Source organism: Scyliorhinus torazame, chromosome 2 (assembly GCF_047496885.1).
Source record: "Scyliorhinus torazame isolate Kashiwa2021f chromosome 2, sScyTor2.1, whole genome shotgun sequence".
Lineage (NCBI taxonomy): Eukaryota > Metazoa > Chordata > Chondrichthyes > Carcharhiniformes > Scyliorhinidae > Scyliorhinus > Scyliorhinus torazame.
Window position 1 is genome coordinate 160,061,640 of NC_092708.1, and position 26,624 is coordinate 160,088,263.

At 47.2% G+C, this 26,624-nt stretch overlaps 1 protein-coding gene across 13 annotated transcripts in view; it reads right to left on the reverse strand.

The window, feature by feature from the left end:
- LOC140392940 (serine/threonine-protein phosphatase 6 regulatory ankyrin repeat subunit C-like) overlaps positions 1-26,624 on the reverse strand; it is a 361,058-nt gene that overhangs the window by 233,198 nt on the left and 101,236 nt on the right. For all 13 annotated transcript variants that reach the window (XR_011935463.1, XM_072478798.1, XM_072478764.1 and 10 more), the window contains one exon: positions 6,871-6,949. Coding sequence is in view for 12 of the 13 variants with exons in the window: in XM_072478798.1 (XP_072334899.1) it covers positions 6,871-6,949 (79 nt within the window). In the remaining variant the exon portion in view is untranslated. The remainder of the gene's footprint in view (positions 1-6,870; positions 6,950-26,624) is intronic.

Genomic DNA, 26,624 nt, shown 5'->3' on the forward strand with positions numbered 1-26,624 from the left:
TGGCGGCTCATTGGCTTTCGGCCTCCTTGCCAGGACTCTGTGAGCCCCATCCAGCTCCAAGGGCCTGGGAAGGCTCCCGCACCCATTAACGTGTTCAGCATTGTGGCTACATATGCCCCCACGTCGGACCCCTCCATCCATTCAGGGAGACCCAGAATCTGGAGATTCTTTCTCCTCGACCTATTCTCCAGGGCCTCGAACATTTCCTGCCACTTCTTGTGCAGCGACTCGTGCGCCTCCACTTTCACCGCCAGGCCAGAATCTCGTCCTCGTTTTCAGAGGCTTTCTGCTGCACCTCTCGAATCGCCGACCCTTGGACCTTCTGGATCTCCACCAGCTTTTCTATCGACGCCTTCATTGGGGTCAGCATTTCTGCTTTCAGCTCCACAAAGCAGCTTTTCAGGAACTCCTGCTGCTCCCGCGACCATTGCGCCCACGCTGCCTGGTCTCCACCCGCCGCCATCTTACTATTCCGCACATGCTCTCCTCTCCGCTCCAAAACCACTTTTTAAATTTATTTTTTTTAAATCGCTCCACTCCTGGTCCACGCCCTACAATGCTGGGAGAACCTTACTGCTGCCTACCCACACCAGGAATCGTCGTCCAAGTGCCACTGGGGCTCCTCAAAAGGGCCCAAAAGTCCGTTCTTGGCGCGAGCTGCCGAACGTGCGACCTACCCAGGCATAGCCGCAACCGGAAGTCACAAAATAATTTTTAAGGACTTCCGGTGGCGGTGATGTGCTTAGCAGTCGCACATCAGGTGGCTCTCCTCCAGAATACAACCAAACAGGCTTTTAGTCAAATTTAGCCTGAAAATTCAGACTTATTTCATCCACAAATAAGAAGGGGAGAGAAGAACAACAACAACATGCCAGCGAGCGGGAGCTCAAGAAGTGGTAGAGACGGCAGGAGTGAAGAGAATGGCCGAAAGCAGCAGATGAACAAATCAGTGAACCCACGAAGCGAGGGGTCCCCGGCCATCTCAGAGAGAGGGAGACCGACGACCCAAATAACTCCCCCACCCCCGCCGGGCATGGAGATGGATGGAAGACGTTCCTGACCAAGGAACTGTTGGCAATGAGGGAGGCGATAAAGGTGGAGACCCAGGTGGTGGTCAAGCTGGCAGTGACGGAGGCGTTGGTCATCATGCAGACGGCGATCGATGGATTGGGGAAGAAGTTGGAAGCTCAAGGGAAGACGATCCAGGAGCTTGAGAAGGCTTTGACGGACCAGAGCGACAGGATTGTTGGAAACCAAAATTAAAAGGTTGGCGACGACCCAGGGGCACCTAAAGGGGAAAGTCAAGGTCCAGGAGAACCAGTCCCGGCTCCAAAATATATGGATCGTGGGCCCTGCCAGAGGGGATCAAGGGCAGGGACCCAACGAACCATGTGGCCCAGATGCCGGGCAACCTGGTCAGGAGGGACAGCTTACTCAAACCTCCGGAGATTAACAGGGCACACAGATTTCTCCGACGGAAGCCCAAAGCGGAGGAGCAGCCAACGGCAATAATTGCCAAATTACATCAGTATCAGGACCTTGAGAAGATAGGAAAGTGGTGGGCAAGGCAGGCGAAGGCAAGCAACTAGGAAGGACATAGAATCTGGGTCGACCAGGACATTGGGGCAGACCTGGCAAAGAACAGGGCTGAATTAAAGTAGATGAAATTGGCACTGTACAAGAGCAGAGTGAAGTTTGGAATGAGGTTCCCAGCCAGGCTCTGAGTCACGTTCCAAAATAAGGAGCATTATTTGAACACCCCGGCAGAGACAGACTAGATCGTGCAGCGAACGGCCTGGGCAAGGAGCAGGCAAGGCAGTGCTGAGGGTGAAGCAGAGAAAGAAAAAGGGAGAAAGAAAAAGAACTATGATGGACTATTACCATGTTTCTGCAGGACAGATCTGCCTCGCTCTGAACAGAAATGTTAAAACACAGGAAAGGGCGAGGACAGCGGAGTGCAGGAGAGGGTGAAGAGGGAACAGAAATCTAATGGTCACAGGAAAGGGATAAGATCAGCCTGGGAGGAGGGCCACCATACCAGCGGGGAAAGCTAGCACAGGAAGTAGGAGAACAAGGGGGACCGCGGAGCACCTCCCGGCAGGGAGGGAGTGTCTGGTGGAGGACAGGGGCAGAGGACCATAGAGGCAGGGATGGGAAGTGCAAGGGGAGAGGGAGATAGGGAAGGGCAGGGAAAGTGGGTGGGTGGGGGGGGGGGGGGGAATAAAGAAAGGGATGGTGTTCAGATTGGCCTCAGCAGGTAAGGTGCAGGTTGAGGGAACAAGATGAAGCTGTAAACGTAACATTCATGTTGCTGGACGAGGGCAAGGGTGGGAGCAAGCGAACAATATTTATGGCGACAAAGACGGTTACACACCCAGGGAGACGAAACATCATGGTCAGCGGTGTCTTGGACAGGGCACCGTGGTTCTAGTAAACCTGTATGATCCCAACTAGGACGACACAGACTTTATTAAGAAGACCATGGCGGAAATTCCCAACATCGACACACTGACTGATCATGGGGGGGAGGGAGTGTTGGACTTTAACTGTGTGCAGGACACATGGACAGACCGATCGAGCCCCAAGGTGGAGAAAAAGACAAGCATGGCTAGGGAATTAGGAACGTTCATGGAGCAGATGGGGGCAGTGGACCCAGGGCAGTTCCTACAGCCTGGTCAGAAGGAAGTCTCATTCTTCTCACCGGTGCGCAAGGTATACACCCGTATTGACATCTTTGCAGTGGGGAAATCGGTGCTTCCAGAAATAGTCAGAGCGGAATATTCCGTGATAGTCATCTCCGACCATGCTCCACATTACATGGATGTGAGGTTGGAAACTGACGCTGCCCAATGGCCCAGGTGGAGGTTGGACATGGGCCTCTTGGCTGACAAGATCTTCTGCCAGAAAACATCACAGGCCATAGGTGAGTACATCACTACCAACAAGAACAGGGAAGTCTCACCTTCCATTTCTGGGAGGCACGGAAGGTGGTGATTAGGGGACGGATTATAGCCTAAAAGGCATGTGGAGACAGAAAAGAAAGAGCGGCCAGGCAGCAACTGATCGACTCCATCCTGGAGGTCGACAGAAAATACTCTGAAGCCCTAGAGCTTCTGGAGGAGTAGAAAAAGCTACAAATGGACTTTAACCTGCTATCCACCAGGAAGCCAGCGTACCAACTCCACCAGTCACGTGGGACCTTTAATGAGCACGGAGAGACGGCTGGCTACCTGTTGGCTCACCAGCTAAGTATGCAGGCAGCCACGAGGGAAATAGCACAGGTGAAAGATAGCAGAGGCGGACTGGTAGCCGAACCAAAAAGGTCAACCAAGCGTTTGAGACATTCTACTGGAGACTGTACACCTCCCAGTCCCCGACAGGCCTCCGGAATGAAAGGGTTCCTCGATGGACTGGACATGCCAGTCGTGGGGGACGACAGATGGAGGGAGCTGGAAGCACCAATAGGGCTGGGAGAGATAATGGAGAGCATCAGCTCCATGCAGGCAGGGAAGGCACTGGGCCCCGATGGGTTCCCGGATGACTTCTATGAACAATTTGCACCAGCCCTGCCCCCGCACCTACGGGAAATGATCGCAGACTCGCTCGCAAGGGGCAACCAGCCTCCGACTCTAACACAGGCCAGCATATCGCTGATACCCAAAAAAGACAAAGACCCAAAGGGATGCGGATCATACAGACTCATTTCGCTGCTCAACGTAGATGCGAAAATACTCGCGGAAATCCTGGCCAAGAGACTGGAGAACTGCATAAAAGAGGTGATCGCATAGGACCAGATGGGCTTCGTCAAGGGTAGACAGCTAACTGTGAACATCAGACGGTTGCTGAATGTGATACTGACCCCATCCGGTGAGAGGAGACAGTGGTGATCATCTCCCTGGATGCAGAAAAGGCCTTTGACAGAGTTGAATAGAAGTACCTCATTGGAGCGGTTTGGGCTAGGGACGGGGTTCACCTCGTGGGTCAAACTCCTGTACAATGCTCCCAAGGCGAGCGTTCGGACCAACGCCACCAGCTCCGAATACTTCCAGTTCCACAGAGGCGCCAGGCAGGGATGCCAGGTGTCCCCGCTCCTGTTCGCCCTGGCAATCGAACCCATGGTAATCACTCTGCGAGACACGAGAGGCTGGAAGGGCATCTGAAGAGGAGTCAGAAAGCACAGAGTCTCATTCTATGTGGATTGCCTGCTTCTCTACATCTTGGATCCACAGAACAGCTTGAAGGTAATGATGAAGCTCCTGGAACAGTTTTGGGGTCTTCTCAGGCTACAAACTCAACCTGAGCAAGAGCGGGATATTCCTGGTGAACCCCAATGAGTATCTACCATTCAAACTGGCCCAAAGCAAATTCCACTACCTGGGGATTCAGATAGTCCACAACTGGACACAGATCCACAAGTGGAATCTGACAAGTCTGGCGGAGGAAGTCAAAAAGGACATACAGAGATGGGATGCACTTCTGCTCTCCCTGGTGGGGAGGGTGCAGATGATCAAGAGAACATACTGCCAAGTTTCCTCTTACTTGGCAGATTGATCCAAATCAATCTTCATCCTCAAGACCTTTTTCCAAGGAATAGATAAAATGATCATGGCATTTGTGTGTTTGTGTGTGTGTGTGTGTGTGTGTGTGTGTGTGTGAGAGCTAACGGAAAGACTGGAGCTACCTAACAGACAGGAGCTCCGACATTTACAAATCAAAAGCTTTCTCCGCAAGGAGACGGCGAGGTATCTAGGGCCCTGAGAGACTCATTGCTGGAGGAATTGCTGGACGTGGACAATGTGGAGAAGGGGAACTGTGGGGACATTTACGGATGACTTTTAGAAAGGGCGAGAACACCATTAGACGGAGCAAGACATGAAATGGGAGGACATCTGTGAGACGTAAGTAGGTTGGGGACTCTGGAGCAAAGCACTAAGTAGGGCCAACTGCACCTCCTCCTGCACAAGGCCACATGTAGTTTACAGTGGTGCACAGAGTGCACCTAACCAGAACTCGAATGAAAAGGTTCTTCCCGGAGGTGGAGGATAAATGTGAATGATGCCAGGGAGACCCAGCCAACCACGCCCAAATGTTCTGGGCCTGCCCCAGATTTATCGAGTTCTGGACAGCTTTCTTTGAGGCGATGTCCAAGGTTGTGGGGGTGAAGTTGGAGCCGTGCCCAGAGTGGCAGCCTTCGGGGTGTCCAATCAGCCAGAACTACATATGGGGAAAGAGGGCCAATGCCCACGCTTTTGCTTCCTTGACGGCACGCCGGAGAATCCTGCTCGGCTGGCGATCAGCAGCGTCACCCACAGCTGCAGACAGGCTGGCAGACCTGTCGGAATTTCTCCACCTAGAGATGATCAAATACCCCATCCGAGGTCAGACGAGGGCTTCCACAAAGCAAGTGGGCTATTCATCAGCCTGTTCCAATACCTGTTCAAAGCCAATAGTGACTAGAAAGGAAAGTGGGAGGGGGCACCAATGAGGGCAGACAGGATTGCACAGAATAGATAGGAACAAAGGGGAGGGCAGCAAGGAAAGAACCCAGGGAAGTATCAGGAAGGGACATGGGAAAAGAGCGAGGGGGGGGGGAAAGAGGTGCAGAGAGCCCCCTCCAGCAACAGCAACAATTACAAAATTAAAGAAAGAATGCAACATCCATGGCGGAAGAAGGAGCCAAGATGGAGCCCGTTTAACAATAGAAGAGGGGGGATGGCCGATGAAAGGGGAACGTGTAAATTGTATATAAGAACCGTCTCATTCTGTAAATATGTATTTTATATGTCTAATTGTTAAAATTGGAAAATTCTAATAAAAATATATTATTTTTAATAATTTTTAAAATGGTTGCAGTTTTGCTATTAACATTTTAAGGAACTGCCGATTGACACTATTATAGGGTTGTAGTATAAAGAGTTTTTTGTTAGAAAGTTATGAATGAGTGACTTTTTAAAAATCTTTGTCACACATGACATTATTACTATAGTGTTCATTGGCTCTGTACAGAGTGTTTATTGGATAAATGTATATTGAAGTGACATAGGCTGGCATAGAGGACACATGTTGCCATTGGGCGAGTAGAAGGGCATAAATTGGAATGAACAGTATGATTGTCCATTGGGGGTGGGTAAAAGGGGATAAGTTGGCATGGAGGGTATGAATAAGGTTAGCACAGGGAATATGGTAAGATTTTTCGAGCTGGACTTTAAAAAGGTTCCCTCATTCAGACTATGGTTAAAACATCTGAGGAGCCGTGAACCATGATTCTTGAAAAGCGAGCCTGACACCATAAGACCTGCAAGGATTAGGAATTGCCTATCCCTCCAATGGAGCCAGTCAGGTCAGGATCGCAGGGCTCAGACTCAACACCCGCACTGAATCACACTCTTACCCAGTGCTGCAAAAATTGGGGTTGATGGAAATGGGGCCAGGATCCTGAAATTGGTTCCTGATCGCCATTTTTTAAAGTCCACAGAGTCTCTCCAACTCTGTGAAAATCCAACCTTATATCACAAAAGGTTTTCCATGGATCCAAATACCTTAGGAATTGTAGAAATTTTGCAAATATGAGATTCTTAAGAAATGCAGAGGTTTTTCCCTATATTACACAACACGAATCCAATAATTATGGGAGATAATGCTAATGGCTTGCTTTCAACAGGATCATAAAGTCTTTATGGCGAGGCAGGAAAAGGAAGAGGAAAAATTAAAAGTAAAATGTGTGATAGAGGATACAAACAACTATTTCTGAATTCTTGATGAGCACAAGGTTTGATTCCACACAATTATGTATACTAAAATGCCAATCCCCCTATTTTTCTCTTCAGAATTAGGTAGTACAAATATAGCAAAGCTATCTTGTGAACTTACCTGACAAGATAAGTAGCTCAATGATTTCAGCATCACCGAGAAAGGCGGCCGCGTGCAGTGGTGTCCGCTTCTCAGCATCCTTTTGAAAAAATAGCAATTGAGCATATTAAAACCATGTACATGGACAATTCTTTCTTCTAAATACCATTTGTAAATAACTTGGGGTAGGGAGGGCTAATATAGATTTATAAACTGACCTTGCCAATCATAGACTAGAATCTGACCGTGGCCTATCCAAGGCTAAAATGCAAGCGAGCTATCAGTTTGTGGCATGAGTGCACCAAGGTGCAGGTGCACTAAATCACTTACTTCTTTTACACAATTTGCTCATGTGTGGGGAACAGCTTTCCATGCATCTCCACAATCAGGGTAGATAAATAGTGTACAGATACTTGCATTTCTAATCCTCGGTTCTGAAAGAGGATTTAGCAGGAAAAGGAAATGTGGCAGATATGGATTTTGAACTGGGAATGGTGCTCAAAGTATAGCTGACCAGGCATTTACTCATCTCTCTCATATTGTTATTGTACAATCTGTGCCCCGGGAGCAATACAGGAAGGAATGTTTGTAATTTCTTCAAAAAGGTTGTGGAATCTGTAATTGTTTTTTTATATAAATTTAGAGTACCCAATTTTTTTTCCAATTAAGGGGCAATTTTGCATGGCCATTCCACCTCCTCTGCACATCTTTGGGTTGTGGGGGTGAGACTCATGCAGACAGGGGGAGAATGTGCAAACTCCACACAGACAGTGACCCGGAGCCGGGATCGAACCTGGGTCCTCGGTGCCATGAGGCAGCAGTGCTAACCACTGTGCCACCTTATCAGTAATTGTTTTTAGAATGTTTGGAAAGTTTGCATCAATGGTAAAGGGATCAATTATAGTTTTCTTCGATAACCTGACAACCCTTGACCTGGAAGAAGTGCCAACAGGAAGTAAGTTTTAAAAAGTCAATGCTGGCAGACACGAAGGAGCTCCAAATAGGGAGGTAAATGAAATGAAAATCGCTTACTGTCACAAGTAGACTTTAAATGAAGTTACTGTGAAAAGCCCCCAGTCGCCACATTCCGGTGCCTGTTCGGGGAGGCTGGTACGGGAATTGAACCATGCTGCTGGCCTGCCTTGGTCTGCTTTAAAAGCCAACGATTTAGCCTTGTGCTAAACCAGCCCCTAAAGGTGATCAATGCAGAGATGCAGACACAAAGAGAATGCAGACAAAGACAAAAAGAGCATGCAGACAGGGAATAAAGAGGAAGAGAAGCAAATAATTCTCAGGAAGGTCAGTATTTCAGTTTGGCAGAAAAGAAGACAGGACCTCTTGGAGGCACTGTGCAAGCTGGCTAAAAAGGTCTAAGACATGGAAAGTTCTGAGACACTAAAGAGCTGGGTATTTTTCCAGAAGTAGCAAAACCGTGATGTGGGGTGCTATTGGTTGGTCAGTTCAAAAGGAACTCTGGAAAACTATAAACTTAAAACTGTCATGACCCAAGTGACAGAAGTGTGCCTTGCTGATGATAATCATACCCGTGAAACTCAAAGATGAAAGTTGTTGTCAGATCGGAATCCTGACTTACCGTGTGAATAAAAAGTATCATATTGTGGAACAGTGTAGTTACATTATGCAACATTTATGCGGGAAGTAAAGCAAATGCCTGTGGTTGCATAAGATATATCTTTGTTACATCAACTACTTAAAAGTGAATTTTACCTTTTTATTTGATGGATCGTTTTCCCATTAATTCACCTGTAATTTGCGTTGATTCCAATTTGTGTTTAAGTAAAAGCTACAAAAAATACACCACCCTGCAAGTTTCCCCCCCAAGCCACATGCCATCCTGACTTGGAACCATATCACCATTCCATCACTGTTGCTGGATCAAAATTCTGGAACATCCTTCTTAGCAGCATTGTGGATGTACATGCATCACATGAATTGCAATAATTCAAGAAGGGAATTCACCACCACCTTCTCAAGGCAATTAGGGATGAGCAGCAACTGCTGGCCCAGCCATCAACGAATGAACTGGGCCAGCAATTGCTGCTCATCCCTAATTGCCATGAAAATAATTTAAAATAAATGGAATCTTGGTAATCTCTTCATTTGGGAGTCATTCAGTAAATTTGCTTATTTTGGTTTACATCTCCCTCAGGGAATTGCAACACTATTCTCTCTCAAATTTCGATCGAAAACAAGCTGGATGAATTTAACGCTAGACTTACCTCTCACAGGAAAGTAAGAGACTGCTGTGTGCTCTGTTTCACAGAGACATGGCTCACCCCCGCCTCACTGGACGGTGCCGTACACCCTGAAGACTTCTCAATTCACCGGGCGGACCGCACCGTGTCATCAGGCAAGGCAAAGGGTGGAGGGGTTTGCCTCCTCATCAACTCCTCCTGGTGCTTGGATGTGGCGACCCTGGTGATCTACTGCTCCCCAGACCTGGAATACCTGACTGTGAAGTGCCACCCATACTATCTTCCACGTGAGTTCACTTCAGCCATTATCACAGCGGTCTATATCCCATCCCAGGCAGAAGTGAGGAAGGCGCTGGACGAACTGTACACAGTTATAAACAACTATGAAACAGAACACCCGGAGGCCTTGTTCATCATGACCAGAGACTTCAACATGGCCAACCTCAAGAGTGTACTGCCAAAATTCCACCAGCACATCTCCTGTCCCACCAGGGGCGACAACACTCTTGACCACTGCTACTCAAAAATCAAGGGCACCTACCGTTCCATCCCCCAACCGCACTTTGGGAAATCAGACCATAAGACAGTGCTCCTTCTCCCGGCATACAAGCAGAAACTCAAGCGGGAGAATCCAGCTAAGAAGGTTGTGCAGTGCAGGTCCGAGGAAACAGAAGAGCTCTTACGTGACTGCTTAGAGACAGTGGACTGGTCCATATTTAAGAACTCAGCGACCAACTTAAATGAATATGCCACCACTGTCACAGGCTTCATCAGAAAATGTGTGGACGACTGCGTGCCAAAGAAATCACTACGTTCGTCCCCCAACCGGAAACCACGGCTCAATCGAGAGATTGACTCCCTACTGAAGGACAGGTCTGAGGTGTTCAAGTCAGACGACACCGACCTATACAAGAAATCCAGGTACGACCTCCGCAAAGCTATCCGAGATGCCAAGAGAGAATATCAAACCAAGCTAGAGTCATAGACAGACTCTCGGCGGTTGTGGCAAGGACCAAACAACATAACGAGCTACAAAGTGAAGCCGAGCAGTATCTCCAGCAGCAGCGCACCCCACCCCAATGAACTCAATGCATTCTATGCTCGGTTTGAGCAGGAAACCAACAATCCGCTGTCGAGTGCCCCAGCAGCCCATAACTCACCCATACCCACCATCACAGCTTCTGAAGTCAGATCGGCCTTCCTGAAAGTGAACCCTCGGAAGGAGACGGGCCCGGACGGGATCCCAGGTCGTGCACTCACAGCCTGCGTGGACCAGCTGGCAGAGGTGTTCGCAGACATCTTTACTCTGTCCCTACTCCACTCCGAGGTCCCCACATGCTTCAAGAAGACACCATCATACCGGTATCAAAGAAGAACCAGGCAACGTGCCTCAATGACTACCGTCCGGTGGCCCTGACTTAAGTGGTAATGAGGTGCTTCGAGAGGTTGGTCATGAAGCGCATCACCTCCATACTCCCAGAATGCCTTGATCCACTGCAATTTGCATACCACTGCAACCGGTCCACAGCAGACGCCATTTATCTGGACCTACACTCATCCCTAGAGCATCTCGCCAACAAGGACTCCTACATCAGACTCCTATTTATTGACTACAGCTTCGCCTTCAAAACCATAATCCCAGTCAAGCTCATATCAAAGCTCCAAAACCTAGAGCTTGGCTCCCCACTCTGCAACTGGATCCTCGACTTTCTGACCCACAGACCACAATCAGTAAGAATGAACAACACCTCCTCCACAGTAATCTTCAATACCGGGACCCCGCAAGGCTGCGTACTTAGCCCCCTACTATACTCCCTGTACACACACGACTGCGTGGCAAAATTTGGTTCCAACTCCATCTACAAGTTTTCTGACGATACAACCATAGTGGGCCGGACCTCGAATAATGAGTCAGAATACAGGAGAGAGATAGAGAACCTAGTGGAGTGGTGCAGCGACAACAATCTCTCCCTCAATGCCAACAAAACTAAAAAGCTGGTCATTGACTTCAGGAAGCAAAGTACTGTACACACCCCTGTCAGCATCAACGGGGCAGAGGTGGAGATGAAATGAAATGAAAATCGTTTGTCACAAGTAGGCTTCAAATGAAGTTACTATGAAAAGCCCCTAGTCTGGCGCCTGTTCGGGAATGGTAATCCGCAGATGATTAGCAGTTTCAAATTCCTAGGGGTGCACATCTCCAAATATTTGTCCTGGTACACCCATGTTGACGCTACCACCAAGAAAGCACAACAGTGCCAAGACTTCCTCAGGAAACTAAGGAAATTCGGCATGTCCACATGAACTCTTACCAACTTTTACAGATGCACCATAGAAAGCATCCTATCTGGCTGCATCACAACCTGGTCTGGCAACTGCTCGGCCGAGGACCGCAAGAAACTTCAGATTCGTGAACACAGCACAGTCCATCACACAAACCTGCCTCCCATCCATTGACTCCATCTACACCTCCTGCTGCCTGGGGAAAGCGGACAGCATAATCAAAGGCCCCTCCCACCCGGCTTACTCACTTCCAACTTCTTCCAACGGGCAGGAGATACAGAAGTCTGAGAACACGCACGAACAGACTCAAAAACAGCTTCTTCCCCGCTGTTACCAGACTCCTAAATGACCCTCTTATGGACTGACCTCATTAACACTACACCCCTTATACTTCATCCGATGCCGGTGCTTATGTAGTTACATTGTACACCTTGTGTTGCCCTATTATATATTTTCTTTTATTCCCTTTTCTTTCCATGTACTTAATAATCTGTTGAGCTGCTCGCAGAAAAATCCTTTTCACTGTACCTCGGTACACGTGACAATAAACAAATCCAATCCAAATTTATTTTCCTGTTCACCACATTAAGGGAAGCCACCAAGGCCACAACTAAATTGTTGGGAAAAGGCCAGGAAATTTACTCAATGTTTTCCTGTGCAGCATAGAATTGTTAATCAACCACTCACTGTTATTGTTTCCCTTTCCCTTCAGAATAGCTGATCAAGATGGGAACGCCAAAGGAATTGGGGATATAATCTTGATTTCTACCAAGCTTTGATATACTTTGTTGGTGCACAGACTTGTTACAAACATAAATTTGTTTTATGGTTAATTATTTCACTAAACATTCAGACTCCTGGTAAACACATACTGACCAATCTGGAACAATACTATATAGACCAATGCTGTTCTGCATTAGGTGATCTTAGTTAAAATCCCTGCTGTGACCGTTTAGCATGAAGAGAGAAATTCAAACACTCAGTAATTAGCCAAAAGAACCACGCTAAATAATTTCATGATTTTCAGACAAAACAATCTTTGAGTATATTATATATAAAGGCAGGCAACACCTTAATAATATGTTTTCTAATTATTCAAGTTGTAAACCCGGTTCTACTTCCATTTCCCCACAAGAGTTTCCTTATATATTGAGATCTTGAAGGTTCATTCTTATTCCTCTGGAACCAATCCAAAGATTTGCCACAACCCTCTGGAATTCACTTGGTTTTCTCTTCAGTATTCCAACTACTTTTCCGGGTAGAAGATTTCATGGTACTCCATTATCTTTTGGCTACATGACCCGACAGCTGTGAACACCTTGGTTCAAGCTTGAGCCTCACAACCTTCTCCAAGTTAACAGCTTATTATCATAGAATTTACAGTGCAGAAGGAGGCCATTCGGCCCATCGAGTCTGCACCGGCTCTTGGAAAGATCCCCCTACCCAAGGTCAACACCTCCACCCTATCCCCATAACCCAGTAACCCCACCCAACACTAAGGGCAATTTTGGACACTAAGGGCAATTTATCATGGCCAATCCACCTAACCTGCACATCTTTGGACTGTGGGAGGAAACCGGAGCACCCGGAGGAAACCCACGCACACACGGGGAGGATGTGCAGACTCCGCACAGACAGTGACCCAAGCCGGAATCGAACCTGGGACCCTAGAGCTGTGAAGCATTTGTGCTATCCACAATACTACCGTGCTGCCCTTCTCATTGCCACAATGAGGTTACTATGGATTTCTTCCTCTAGTTCCAAGCCAGGAAAATCTTCTGGTCACTTTTTCTCTCATGAACTGTTTCCTAATGTGAGCACAAGCTTCCCCCACACCGGCATTCCATGTGATGAACAATAAAATGAGCATTTTCTCAGCTTAAAGTGCAGATTTGCTGAACACATCTCTTTTGTGCCCTTGACTCAAATGAGCTGCAATGATCTGTTTGTTCCCAAATTGAACAGCTGGGTATCTACTTCTGTGAGCAAACACACCAGGAGAAAAACAAGGACTTCCCTAAGCCCATAGCCCATCTCCATGGCTTGCTAAGGATATTCCAAACAAAAATGTAAACCAATTATCTATTACATTCTAAACAACCCCTTTGATTCTGTGATTTGTTTGTTCTTTTTTCTCTAATGGAGTTAACTACTTTTTATTGAGGCTTGCAGGTCCCATCAAGGAATTCCCCCTTTTTACATGCTGCTTTTAGTTTATTTTCACCTGGGAACTACATAAATTATTTAAATAATTAAGTGTAGACCTTCTGGCTCAATCACAAACTTAACAGATGGCTCATCCATTGTTTAGGTTTTCTCATTCCCAACCCTGACTTTACAAACTAATCATTTGAACTGTAATTGCCCTAGGTATGTTTAAATTCTCAATCAGATCCATTGATCTGAAATTTAACACTTAAAATTCCAACAAAAAAAATTATATTCCCAAATCTGAAAGTTTTACCTCAAACAAATTTATTTTGGAATCAGATCTGCTTTGAACAATTATTGATACATGTCACGTTCCTGCCAAGTGAAACTAAAGTTAATGTAAACAGTACAAAAAAACCAAAATCATACATGCAAAAATAGAGTTAGGCTGAAATTCTGATTTGTTATTCTGATTAAGGAACATTACAGAAAGCTACCATGGAACATAGAAAATAGATGCAAGAGTAGGCCATTTGGCAATTCGAGCCTGCTCCGCCATTCATTATGATCATGGCTGATCATTCAACTCAATAGTCTAATCCAGCCTTCTCCCCATATCATTTGATTCCCTGCGCCCCAAGTGCTATATCTGTTTCATGAAAACATACAATATTTTAGCCTCACTACATAGAACATAGAAAAATACAGCACAGAACAGGCCCTTCGGCCCACGATGTTGTGCCGAACCTTTGTCCTAGATTAATCATAGATTATCATTGAATTTACAATGCAGAAGGAGGCCATTCGGCCCATTGAGTCTCCACCGGCTCTTGGAAAGAGCACCCTACCCAAAGTCAACACCTCCACCCAACACTAAGGGCAATTTTGGACACAAAGGGCAATTTATCATGGCCAATCCACCTAACTTGCACATCTTTGGATTGTGGGAGGAAACCAGAGCACCCGGAGGAAACCCACGCAGACACGGGGAGGATGTGCAGACTCCGCACAGACAGTGACCCAAGCCGGAATCGAACCTGGGACCCTGGAGCTGTGAAGCAATTGTGCTATCCACAATGCTACCGTGCTGCCCTTAAGAACAAATAAATCTACACTATTTCATTTTACCGTAATCCATGTACCTATCCAACAGCTGCTTGAAGGTCCATAATGTTTCCGACTCAACTACTTCTACAGGCAGTGCATTCCATGCCCCCACTACTCTCTGGGTTAAGAACCTACCTCTGACATCCCCCCTATATCTTCCACCATTCACCTTAAATTTATGTCCCCTTGTAATGGTTTGTTCCACCCGGGGAAAAAGTCTCTGACTGTCTACTCTATCTATTCCCCTGATCATCTTATAAACCTCCATCAAGTCACCCCTCATCCTTCTCCGTTCTAATGAGAAAACGCCTCGCACCCTCAACCTTTCCTCGTAAGACCTACTCTCCATTCCAGGCAACATCCTGGTAAATCTCCTTTGCACCTTTTCCAAAGCTTCCACATCCTTCCTAAAATGTGGAGACCAGAACTGTACACAGTACTCCAAATTTGGCCGAACCAAAGTTTTGTACAGCTGCATCATCACCTCACGGCTCTTAGATTCAATCTCTCTGTTAATGAATGCTAGCACACCATAGACCTTCTTCACAGCTCTATCCACTTGAGTGGCAACTTTCAAAGATGTATGAACATAGACCCCAAGATCTCTCTGCTCCTCCACATTGCCAAGAACCCTACCGTTAACCCTGTATTCCGCATTCATATTTGTCCTTCCAAAATGGACAACCTCACACTTTTCAGGGATAAACTCCATCTGCTACTTCTCAGCCCAGCTCTGCATCCTATCTATGTCTCTTTGCAGCCGACAACAGCCCTCCTCACTATCCACAACTCCACCAATCTTCGTATTGTCTGCAAATTTACTGACCCACCCTTCAACTCCCTCATCCAAGTCATTAATGAAAATCACAAACAGCAGAGGACCCAGAACTGATCCCTGCGGTACGCCACTGGTAACTGGGGTCCAGGCTGAATATTTGCCATCCACCACCACTCTCTGACTTCTATCGGTTAGCCAGTTCGTTATCCAGCTGGCCAAATTTCCCGCTATCCCATGCCTCCTTACTTTCTGCAGAAGCCTACCATGGCGAACCTTATCAAATGCCTTACTAAAATCCATGTACACTACATCCACTGCTTTACCTTCATCCACATGCTTGGTCACCTCCTCAAAGAATTCAATAAGACTTGTAAGGCAAGACATACCCCTCACAAATCCGTGCTGACTATCCCTAATCAAGCAGTGTCTTTCCAGATGCTCAGAAATCCTATCCTTCAGTACCCTTTCCATGACTTTGCCTACCACCGAAGTAAGACTAACTGGCCTGTAATTCCCAGGGTTATCCCTATTCCCTTTTTTAAACAGGGGCACGACATTCGCCACTCTCCAATCCCCTGGTACCACCCCTGTTGACAGTGAAGACGAAAAGATCATTGCCAACGGCTCTGCAATTTCATCTCTTGCTTCCCATAGAATCCTTGGATATATCCTGTCAGGCCCGGGGGACTTGTCTATCCTCAAGTTTTTCAAAATGCCCAACACATCTTCCTTCCTAACAAGTATTTCCTCGAGCTCACCAGTCTGTTTCACACTGTCCTCTCCAATAATATGGCCCCTCTCATTGGTAAATACTGAAGAAAAGTACTCGTTCAAGACCTCTCCTGTCTCTTCAGACTCAATACACAATCTCCCGCTACTGTCCTTGATCGGACCTACCCTCGCTCTAGTCATTCACATATTTCTCACATATATGTAAAAGGCCTTGGTGTTTTCCTTGATCCTACCCACCAAAGATTGTTCATGCCCTCTCTTAGCTCTCCTAATCCCTTTCTTCAGTTCCCTCCTGGCTATCTTGTATCCCTCCAACACCCTGTCTGAACCTTGTTTCCTCAGCCTTTCATAAGTCTCCTTTTTCCTCTTAACAAGGCATTCAACCTCTCTTGTCAACCATGGTTCCCTCACTCGACCATCTCGTCCCTGCTTGACAGGGACATACATATCAAGGACACGTAGTACCTGTTCCTTGAACAAGTTCCACATTTCACTTGTGTCCTTCCCTGACAGCCTATGTTCCCAACTTATGCACTTCAATTCTTGTCTGACAACATCGTATTTACCCTTCCCCCAATTGGAAACCTTGCCCTGTTGCACGCACCTATCCCTCTCCATTACTAAAGTGAAAGTCACAGAATTGTGGTCACTATCTCCAAAATGCTCCCCCACTAACAAATCTATCACTTGCCCTGGTTCATTACCAAGTACTAAATCCAATATTGCCCCCCCTCTGGTCGGACAATCTACATACTGTGTTAGAAAAGCTTCCTGGACACACTGCACAAACACCACCCCATCCAAACTATTTGATCTCAAGAGTTTCCACTCAATGTTTGGGAAGTTAAAGTCACCCATGACAACTACCCTGTGACTTCTGCACCTTTCCAAAATCTGGTTCCCAATCTGTTCCTCCACATCTCTGCTACTATTGGGGGGCCTATAGAAAACTCTTAACAAGGTGACTGCTCCTTTCCTATTTCTGACTTCAACCCATACTACCTCAGTAGGCTGATACTCCTCGAACTGCCTTTCTGCAGCTGTTATACTATCTCTAATTAACAATGCCACCCCCCACCTCTTTACCACCCTCCCTAATCTTATTGAAACATCTATAACCAGGTACCGCCAACAACCATTTCTGCCCCTCTTCTAGCCAAGTTTCCGTGATGGCCACCACATCGTAGTCCCAAGTACCGATCCATGCCTTAAGTTCACCCACCTTATTCCTGATGCTTCTTGCGTTGAAGTATACACACTTCAACCCATCTCTGTGCCTGCAAGTACTCTCCTTTGTCAGTGTTCCCTTCCCCACTGCCTCATCACACGCTTTGGCGTCCTGAATATCGGCTACCTTAGTTACTGGACTACAAATCCGGTTCCCATTCCCCTGCCAAATTAGTTTAAACCCTCCCGAAGAGTACTAGAAAACCTCCCTCCCAGGATATTCAACCCCTCTGGTTCAGATGCAACCCGTCCTGCTTGTACAGTCCCACCTTCCCCAGAATGCTCTCCAATTATCCAAATACCTGAAGCCCTCCCTCCTACACCATTCCTGCAGCCACGTGTTCAGCTGCACTCTCTCTCCCTATTCCTAGCCTCGCTATCACGTGGCACCGGCAACAAACCAGAGATGACAACTCTGTCTGTCCTGGCTTTTAACTTCCAGCCTAACTCACTAAACTCCTTTATTACCTCCACACCCCTTTTCCTACCTACGTCGTTGGTACCAATGTGCACCACAACTTCTGGCTGCTCCCCCTCCCCCTTAAGGATCCTGAAGACACGATCCGAGACATCCCTGGCCCTGGCACCCGGGAGGCAACATACCTTCCGGGAATCTCGCTCGCGACCACAGAATCTCCTATCTATTCCCCTAACCATTGAATCTCCTACAACTATTGCTTTTCTATTCTCCCCCCTTCCCTTCTGAGCCCCAGAGCCAGACACCTGGCCGCTAGGGCCTTCCCCCGGTAGGTCATCCCCCCCAACAGCATCCAAAACGGTATACTTGTTTTGAAAGGGAACGGCCACGAGGGATCCCTGCACTGACTGCCTGTTTGTTTTTTTTCCCCTGACTGTAACCCAGCTATTCTTGTCCTGTACCTTGGGTGTGGTTACCTCCCTGTAACTCTTCTCTATCACCCCCTCTGCCTCCCGGATGATCCAAAGTTCATCCAGCTTCAGCTCCAGTTCCCTAACACGGTCTTTGAGGAGCTGGAGTTGGGTGCACTTCCCGCAGGTTTAGTCAGCGGGGACACCGGTGGTATCCCTCACCACCCACATCCTACAGGAGGAGCATGCAACTGGCCTAGCCTCCATCCCCTCTTACCTTATAGAATATAGCTGCCCTGTGGACCAACTGGATCTCCGCCCTCCGACTCTGCTCCCAGTCAGCTGCACTCTCTGTAAACTCCTGGCTCTCTTCTCACTCTTTGCGGAAATGTAGGAAATAAAATGAAAGGAGCACCTTACTCCCTCCTCACCTAACTCCCTCAGTCACCAAACTCTCACTATAGCACTCAAATGCACCAAATTCAGCACTCTGTACAAACAAAATCTGCACTGTAGGGGATCACTTTTATACTGTGAATCTAGCCTCTGAAAACTGGCCTAATCCAATTAACTAATTAACAAGCTCCAGCTGCAAGTGCCTACAAGTAGAAGCTTTGTTTAAAGCTGATTGAAAATTTGCCTTCTTCTAAACCAAACAGCAACTTTTAAGTTAATTAACTAAATAAAAGAAAGACTAGACTTTAGATAAAAAATGAAGCCTTATACTCCCTCAGTCATCAAACTCTCACTATAGCACTCAAATGCAGCACTCAGTGCAAAAAAAAAACCTACGTTCTGTGGTAACAAATTCCACAGGCTCACCACTCTCTGAGTGAAGAGATTTCTCCTCATCTGTGTCCTAAATGGCCTACCCCGTATCCTCAGACTGTGACCGCTGGTCATGGACATCCCCACCATCGGGAACATCTTTCTCGCATCTACCCTGTCTAGTTCCATTATAGGTTTCTATGCAATCCCTCCATTTTTCTGAACTCCAGCGAATATCCTAACTGACTCAAGCTCTCCTCATACATCCATCCTGCCATCCTGGAAATTGGTGCAGGTTGGGCAAGTCTTTCTATTTCCAATTAAGAGAGGGAAGCAAAAGGAGTGTGGGGGAGAAAAATCATTTAGCAGACTGTATGACCCACATCCCAACCCTAATTTCCAATTAAGGATGTGATGCATAGCATGGAGAGTTGAGAATTTGATTGGGGTAGGGTGGGAAAATCCATAAGTTTTAGCAATAAATAAGGTAGATCACTCAGACTATCTTTACTCATTAACTCGGGAAAATAGGCTTGATTACAGCCACTTAACCACATTGAACAGGTTCTTGCTTAATCTAATCTTTTTGTTTCCACTGTTCTATCTTTCAAGATGGCAATTTCAATGATGTTTCTCCTAATGCACTCCTAAATTGACCTATTTACTAGTCTCGGTTTATAAGTCTCCTTATTCTACTGCTGTCATCCTCAAAGTACTATCTAGCAAAGTTCAGGAATTTATTTTTGGGTCCTGCCAAAAGCTCCCCCAAGCTATCAAAAATCAATTAACCTATCACTTATTTATTTTGCTGAGTGTGTGCCTTTACTGTATGGAAATAACTTCCACAATTGGCCATATGATTATAGTATAATTAGCTGTGAATCATTCGGAGAATGTGAAAAGTGCTGCAGAAATTAAAGTTCTTTTTTTCCCCTTGAAGCACTGGAATAGAATTATTTTATCTATTTAATGTAACTATCTAAGATACTCTTTTAAGAACAAACTTTCAACACAAAATAGTCCTGGTTCTCCAGCATTTTCTCTTTGCCCAATCCTAAAACACTAAAATTACCAAGAATTATTAAGCCTTCACTACAGTTTTAATTATCACAGATTTTGATTCAATGGATCAAAAGGAAATGTCCCCAACATCTCAAGTTAAACCACAGAAGAAGAAAGCATTTTACATTTATTCATGGAACGATACATCACACCTGGATGATGTCTTGCTTCAAGTAAGAACATAAGAACTAGAAGCAGGAGTAGGTCATACTGTTCAAGTTTGATCTGCCATTTAAGATCATGGTTGATCCTTGACCCCCAACTCCATTTTCCTCTCAATCCCCATATTCTTCTATTCCCCTCAAGTGCAAAATTCTATTCATCTCAGTTTTAAATATACTCAACAACTGAGCCTTCGCAGCCCTCTGGGATACAGAATTCCAAAATTTTACACTCCTCTGAATGAAGAAATCTTTCCTTAGCTGAAATGCAGCCCCTATCCAGAATTATGCTCCATGATTTAAGACTCCCCAACCCGGAGAAATAGCCTCCAGCATCTAATCTGTCAAACCCACTCAGAACCTCATGTCTTCACGAGATTGCCTATCATTCTTCTAAATTCCAGAGTATGAATTTTAGGTTAGATGTGATTGAGGTATTCAAAATCATGAGAATTCTGATAGAATAGATGGGGAGAAACTGTTCCCATTAATGGAAGGATCAAGAAACAGTGATCACAGATTTGCCAATTGGCAAAAGAAACATTGGCGACAAGAGGTAAAACTTATTTGACACAGCGAGTGTTTAGGATCTAGAATTCACAGCCCGAGAGTGTGATGGAGGCAGGTTCAAGAGGGAATTAGATTATCTAAAAAGGAAGAATGTACAGGGCTACAGGGAGAAGGTAGGGGACTGGTACGAGGAGAATGGTTCCTTCAGAGTCAGCATAAATGTAATGGACCAAATAACGTTCTTCTGTGCTGTAATCCTTCTATGATTCTATTCTCTCAGCCCATTCTATTCAATACAGGTGCATCACCTCATAGGAAAACCCTCATCTTATGAATCATTCTATTAACTTTTATTAAATTATGTCTAAGGCAAGTGTATCCCCACTTCGGTACAGAGACCAACATTTTTCAGAGTATTTCAGGTGCAGTCTCACCAAAGCATTGTACAATTGTAGCAAAACTTCCTAATTTCCCAACTCCCTTGCATTAAAGGCCGATAAAACAATCGCCTTCCTAATTGTTTGCTGTGTCTGAACATAAGCTTTGTGTTTCTTGTGCAAGGTACGCAAATTCCTGTGAAGACCAACATTTAATACTTTCAGATTGCTTAAAAGTATACATTTTGTCAAAGATTTTCATCATGCACTCATCAGGACAATCGTGTTACCGGAGTCGACTTAATGATAATAATAATCTTTAATGTCACAAGCAGACTTACATTGACACTGCAATGAAGTTACTGTGAAATGCCCCTGGTCGCTGCAGCCATCTGGGATGGCCACTTCCAGAATACAAAATGGACGCTCGCAAAAAATATAGGGAACTGTGGACAATGCTAGAAGACAAGCAGGAACAGAGCCGGAATGGATATTTGGGAAACAGCTCCCAGACGGAATTGAAACTATGGGTCGATTAGCATACTGATGGCCCATCTCCGGGAAACAAAGGAATGACACTCAGGTAACCAATACTATTGCAGACATCCCGGTGCCAGAAAGACACAAACAAAGCAAGGCCAACGGTCACCTAAGACACGCCCAGCCATCAGGGCACCCACCCCTTTATTGGTCAAGATCGATAACAATGATCGAGAAGCGGCCCAATTAATTGGGAACAAATTTAAGGCCCACCTAAAGGCGCGCGAAGCCCCTCCAAGTATAAGAAGGAACCCCCATGAGAGATTCGCTCTCTTGGACTTGGCTCTCAAAGCGGAGAGACCCATCCATCAGAATCACCAGAAGCAAGTAAGTTCAAGGTCAACGCTCGCTACCAGACAGACAATCTTAGCTGTTCTCCTGTATATCTTCGAACCCAACAGCCTCAGATCCGAACAACGGCCATTGTTCCTCTGACTAAGTGGGCACCTGAAGTTAAGTATAGGCGTTAGCGGTAGAGATAGTTTAGTTTGTAGTACTGTTGTGCATGAGTAGATCTTACTGTGTGTGTAAATAAATAGTATTGACTTTGAACTAACTAACTGGTGTATTGGCTCTTTGATCAGTATTCGAGTTTGAACCTTGTAGCAGTATTGAGAGATACCTGGCGACTCTAAAGTAAACATAATTAGGAGTAAGGAAGGCGACCATATTGACCGCCATATTTATAACCAAATAAACAGAGCAACATCGCCACATTCCGGCGCCTGTTCGGGTACACGGAGGGAGAATTCAGAATTAAGGGCAGCACGGTAGCACAGTGGTCAGTGCTGTTTCTTCACAGTGCCAGGGTCCCTGGTTCGATTCCTGCTTGGGTCACTATTTGTGTGGAGTCTGCACACTCTCCGTGTCTGCTTGGGTTTCGTCCAGGTGCTCCGGTTTCCTCCCACATGTCCCGAAAGACATGCTTGTTAGGTGAATTGGACATTCTGAATTCTCCCTTAGTGTACCCGAACAGGCGTTGGAGTGTGGCGACTAGGGGATTTTCACAGTAACTTCATTGAAGTGTTAATGTAAGCCTACTTGTGACACGAATAAAAGATTATAATTATGTATGTCCAAATTAATAACAGCACGTCTTTCGGGACTTGTGGTGGAAACCGGAGCACCCAGTGGACCCATGCAAACAAAGGGAGAACGTGCAGACTCTGCAATGACAGTGACCCAAGCTGGGAATCGAACCTGGGACTCTGGTGCTGTGAAGCAACAGTGCTAACTCCTGTGCTATCATGCCGTCCACTTATCTTCTCTTGCAGGCTTGAACATCCTCCGAGGCCTGTGGAGACCTTTTGACCCGATCCGACCTGACCTCCACGACCTGGAAGAAGATCGGGCCCAAACCGGAAGTGAAGCCCCGACCTCGATTTGGAGCTGGCCTGGACCTCGGAGCTCCCAACCCGGCCTAACTACCGACGCCAGCCCCCAGATCGCCTTGCTCAGTCCCCGGAGCACCCGACCCGACCCCCGACGGCAAGACCCGGCCCAACGCGACCCCCAGAGACCGGCCCAGCGACCCGACCTGGAGAGGCCCGCCCAACAACCCGACCTACCTGGTGATGGAAGAAAGAAAAATCCATGTGGAGGCCCGACCGGGCCTACTTCAAGATCCGACCCCAGGAGCGCCCATGGAGGGAACAGATCACTGGACCCAGCCCAACCTGCCTCAGGAAGCCTCTGCCCAAGACCCAGGACCCGCGAAACGGCGGAGACCCCGCGCGAGGACACAAACGCGCTGCAAGGTATTCCCGCGCCCGCAGAACGGCGGGACCCATCCGGATCGCAAGCATGCCCCCCTAGCAACCCCTCTACCTCAACCAATGCCCGGGACCCTGCCAGACGCGACCCCAGATACGTAAACAGCGCCCTCGTCCCCGCCAGCGCCCTGGAGCCCTCCAGACGCAACCACCTACCTTCCACAAGAGCGAACATCTGCCATCGGATCCCAGGATCATCCAGCAGCAGCCGCTGACCTAGGAAGTGAGGGAAACGCGGCGGTCTGCAGGTTAGACTGAAGCAACGCGGTTTCAAGACCCCTCTCCCCAGCATACCCCTGGCAAACGTCCAAGCGATCGAAAACAAGCTTGATGAACTTAACGCCAGACTTACCTCTCAGAGGGAAGTAAGAGACTGCTGTGTGCTCTGTTTCACAGAGACATGGCTCACCCCCACCTCACCGGACTGTGCGATACAACCTGAAGGCTTCTCAATTCACCGGGCGGACCGCACGGCATCATTGGGCAAAGCGAAGGGTGGAGGGGTGTGCCTCCTCATCAACTCCTCCTGGTGCTTGGATGTGGCGACCCTGGCGACCAACTGCTCCCCAGACCTGGAATATCTGCCGCCCATATTATCTTCCACATGAGTTCACTTCAGCCATTATCACAGCAGTCTACATCCCACCCCAGGCAGAAGTGAGGAAGGCGCTGGATGAACTATACACAGTTATAAACAACTATGAAACAGAACACCCGGAGGCCTTGTTCATCGTGGCCGGAGACTTCAACAAGGTCAACCTCAAGAGTGTACTGCCAAAATTCCACCAGCACATCTCCTGTCCAACCAGGGGCGACAACACGCTTGACCACTGCTACTCAAAAATCAAGGGCGCCTACCGTTCCACCCCCCGACCGCACTTTGGGAAATCAGACCATAAGACGGTGCTCCTTCTCCCGGCATACAAGCAGAAACTCAAGCGGGAGAATCCAGCTAAGAAGGTCGTGCAGTGCAGGTCCGAGGAAACAGAAGAGCTCTTACGTGACTGCTTAGAGACAGTGGACTGGTCCATATTTAAGAACTCAGCGACCAACTTAAATGAATGTGCCACCACTGTCACAGGCTTCATCAGAAAATGTGTGGACGACTATGTGCCAAAGAAAGCAGTACGTACATTCGCCAACCGGAAACCATGGCTCAGTCACGTGATTGACTCCCTACTGAAGGACAGATCTGAGGCGTTCAAGACTGACGATCCTGACCTATACAAGAAATCCAGATACGACCTCTGCAAAGCTATCCGAGATGCCAAGAGAGAATATCAAACCAGGCTGGAGTCACAGACAGACTCTCGGCGGTTGTGGCAAGGACTAAACAACATAACGGGCTACAAAGCGAAGATGAACAGTATCTCTGGCAGCAACGCACCCCACCCCAATGAACTCAATGCATTCTATGCTCGGTCCGAGCAGGTAACCAACAATCCGCTGGTGAGTGCCCCAGCAGCCCATAATTCACCCATACCCACCATCACAGTTTCCAAAGTCAGATTGGCCTTACTGAATGTGAACCCTCGGAAGGCGACGGGCCCGGACGGGTTCCCTGGTCGTGCACTCACAGCCTGCGCGGACCAGCTGGCAGAGGTATTCGCGGACATCTTTAACCTGTCCCTACTCCACTCCGAGGTCCCCATCTGCTTCAAGAAGACCACCATCATACCGGTACCAAAGAAGAACCAGGCAACGTGCCTCAATGATTACCGTCCAGTGGCCCTGATTTCAGTCGTAATGAAGTGCTTCGAGAGGTTGATCATGAAGCGCATCACCTCCATACTCCCAGAACGCCTTGATCCACTGCAATTCGCATACCGCTGCAACCGGTCCACATCAGACGCCATTTCTCTGGCCCTACACTCATCCCTAGAGCATCTCGAAAACAAGGACTCCTACATCAGACTCCTATTCATTGACTACAGCTCCCCCTTCAACACCATAATCCCAGCCAAGCTCATATCAAAGCTCCAAAACCTAGGACTTGGCTCCCCACTCTGCAACTGGATCCTCTATTTTCTGACCAACAGACCACAATCAGTAAGAATGAACAACAACACCTCCTCCACAATAGTCCTCAATACCGGGGCCCAGCAAGGCTGCGTACTTAGCCCCCTACTCTACTCCCTGTACACACACGACTGCGTGGCAAAACTTGGTCCCAACTCCATCTACAAGTTTGCTGACGATACGACCATAGTGGGCCGGATCTCAAATAACGACGAGTCAGAATACAGGCGAGAGATATAGAGAACCTAGTGGTGTGGTGTAGCGACAACAATCTCGCCCTCAATGCCAGCAAAACTAAAGAGCTGGTCATTGACTTCAGGAAGCAAAGTACTGTACACACCCCTGTCAGCATCAACGGGGCCGAGGTGGAGATGGTTAGCAGTTTCAAATTCCTAGGGGTGCACATCTCCAAAAATCTGTCCTGGTCCACCCACGTCGACGCTACCACCAAGAAAGCACAACAGCGCCTATACTTCCTCAGGAAACTAAGGAAATTCGGCATGTCCACATTAACCCTGACCAACTTTTACAGATGCACCATAGAAAGCATCCTATTGGATTGGATTGGATTGGATTTGTTTATTGTCACGTGTACCGAGGTACAGTGAAAAGTATTTTTCTGCGAGCAGCTCAACAGATCATTAAGTACATGAGAAGAAAAGGGAATAAAAGAAAATACATAATAGGGCAACACAACATGTACAATGTAACTACATAAGCACTGGCATCGGATGAAGCATACAGGGTGTAGTGTTAATGAAGTCAGTCCATAAGAGGGTCATTTAGGAGTCTGGTGACAGTGGGGAAGAAGCTGTTTTTGAGTCTGTTCGTGCGTGTTCTGCCTCCCATCCATTGACTCCATCTACACCTCCCGCTGCCTGGGAATCGGCCTAGGTAGGGTGCACTTTGAGAGTCGGTACAGACCTGATGGGGCAAATTGCCTGCTTCAACATTGCAGGGATTCTATGAATCACGGCAGCACAGCTCCAGGGTCCCAGGTTCGATTCCCGGCTTGGGTCACTGTCTGTATGGAGTCTGCACGTTCTCCCTGTGTCTGCGTGGGTTTCCTCCGGGTGCTCCAGTTTCCTCCCACAAGTCCCGAAAGACTTGCTGTTAGGTGGATTGGATATTCTGAATTCTCCCTCTGTGTACCCGAACAGGCGCTGAAGTGTGGAGACTTGAGGCTTTTCACAGTAACTTCATTGCAGTGTTAATGTAAGCCTACTTGTGACAATAAAAAAGAT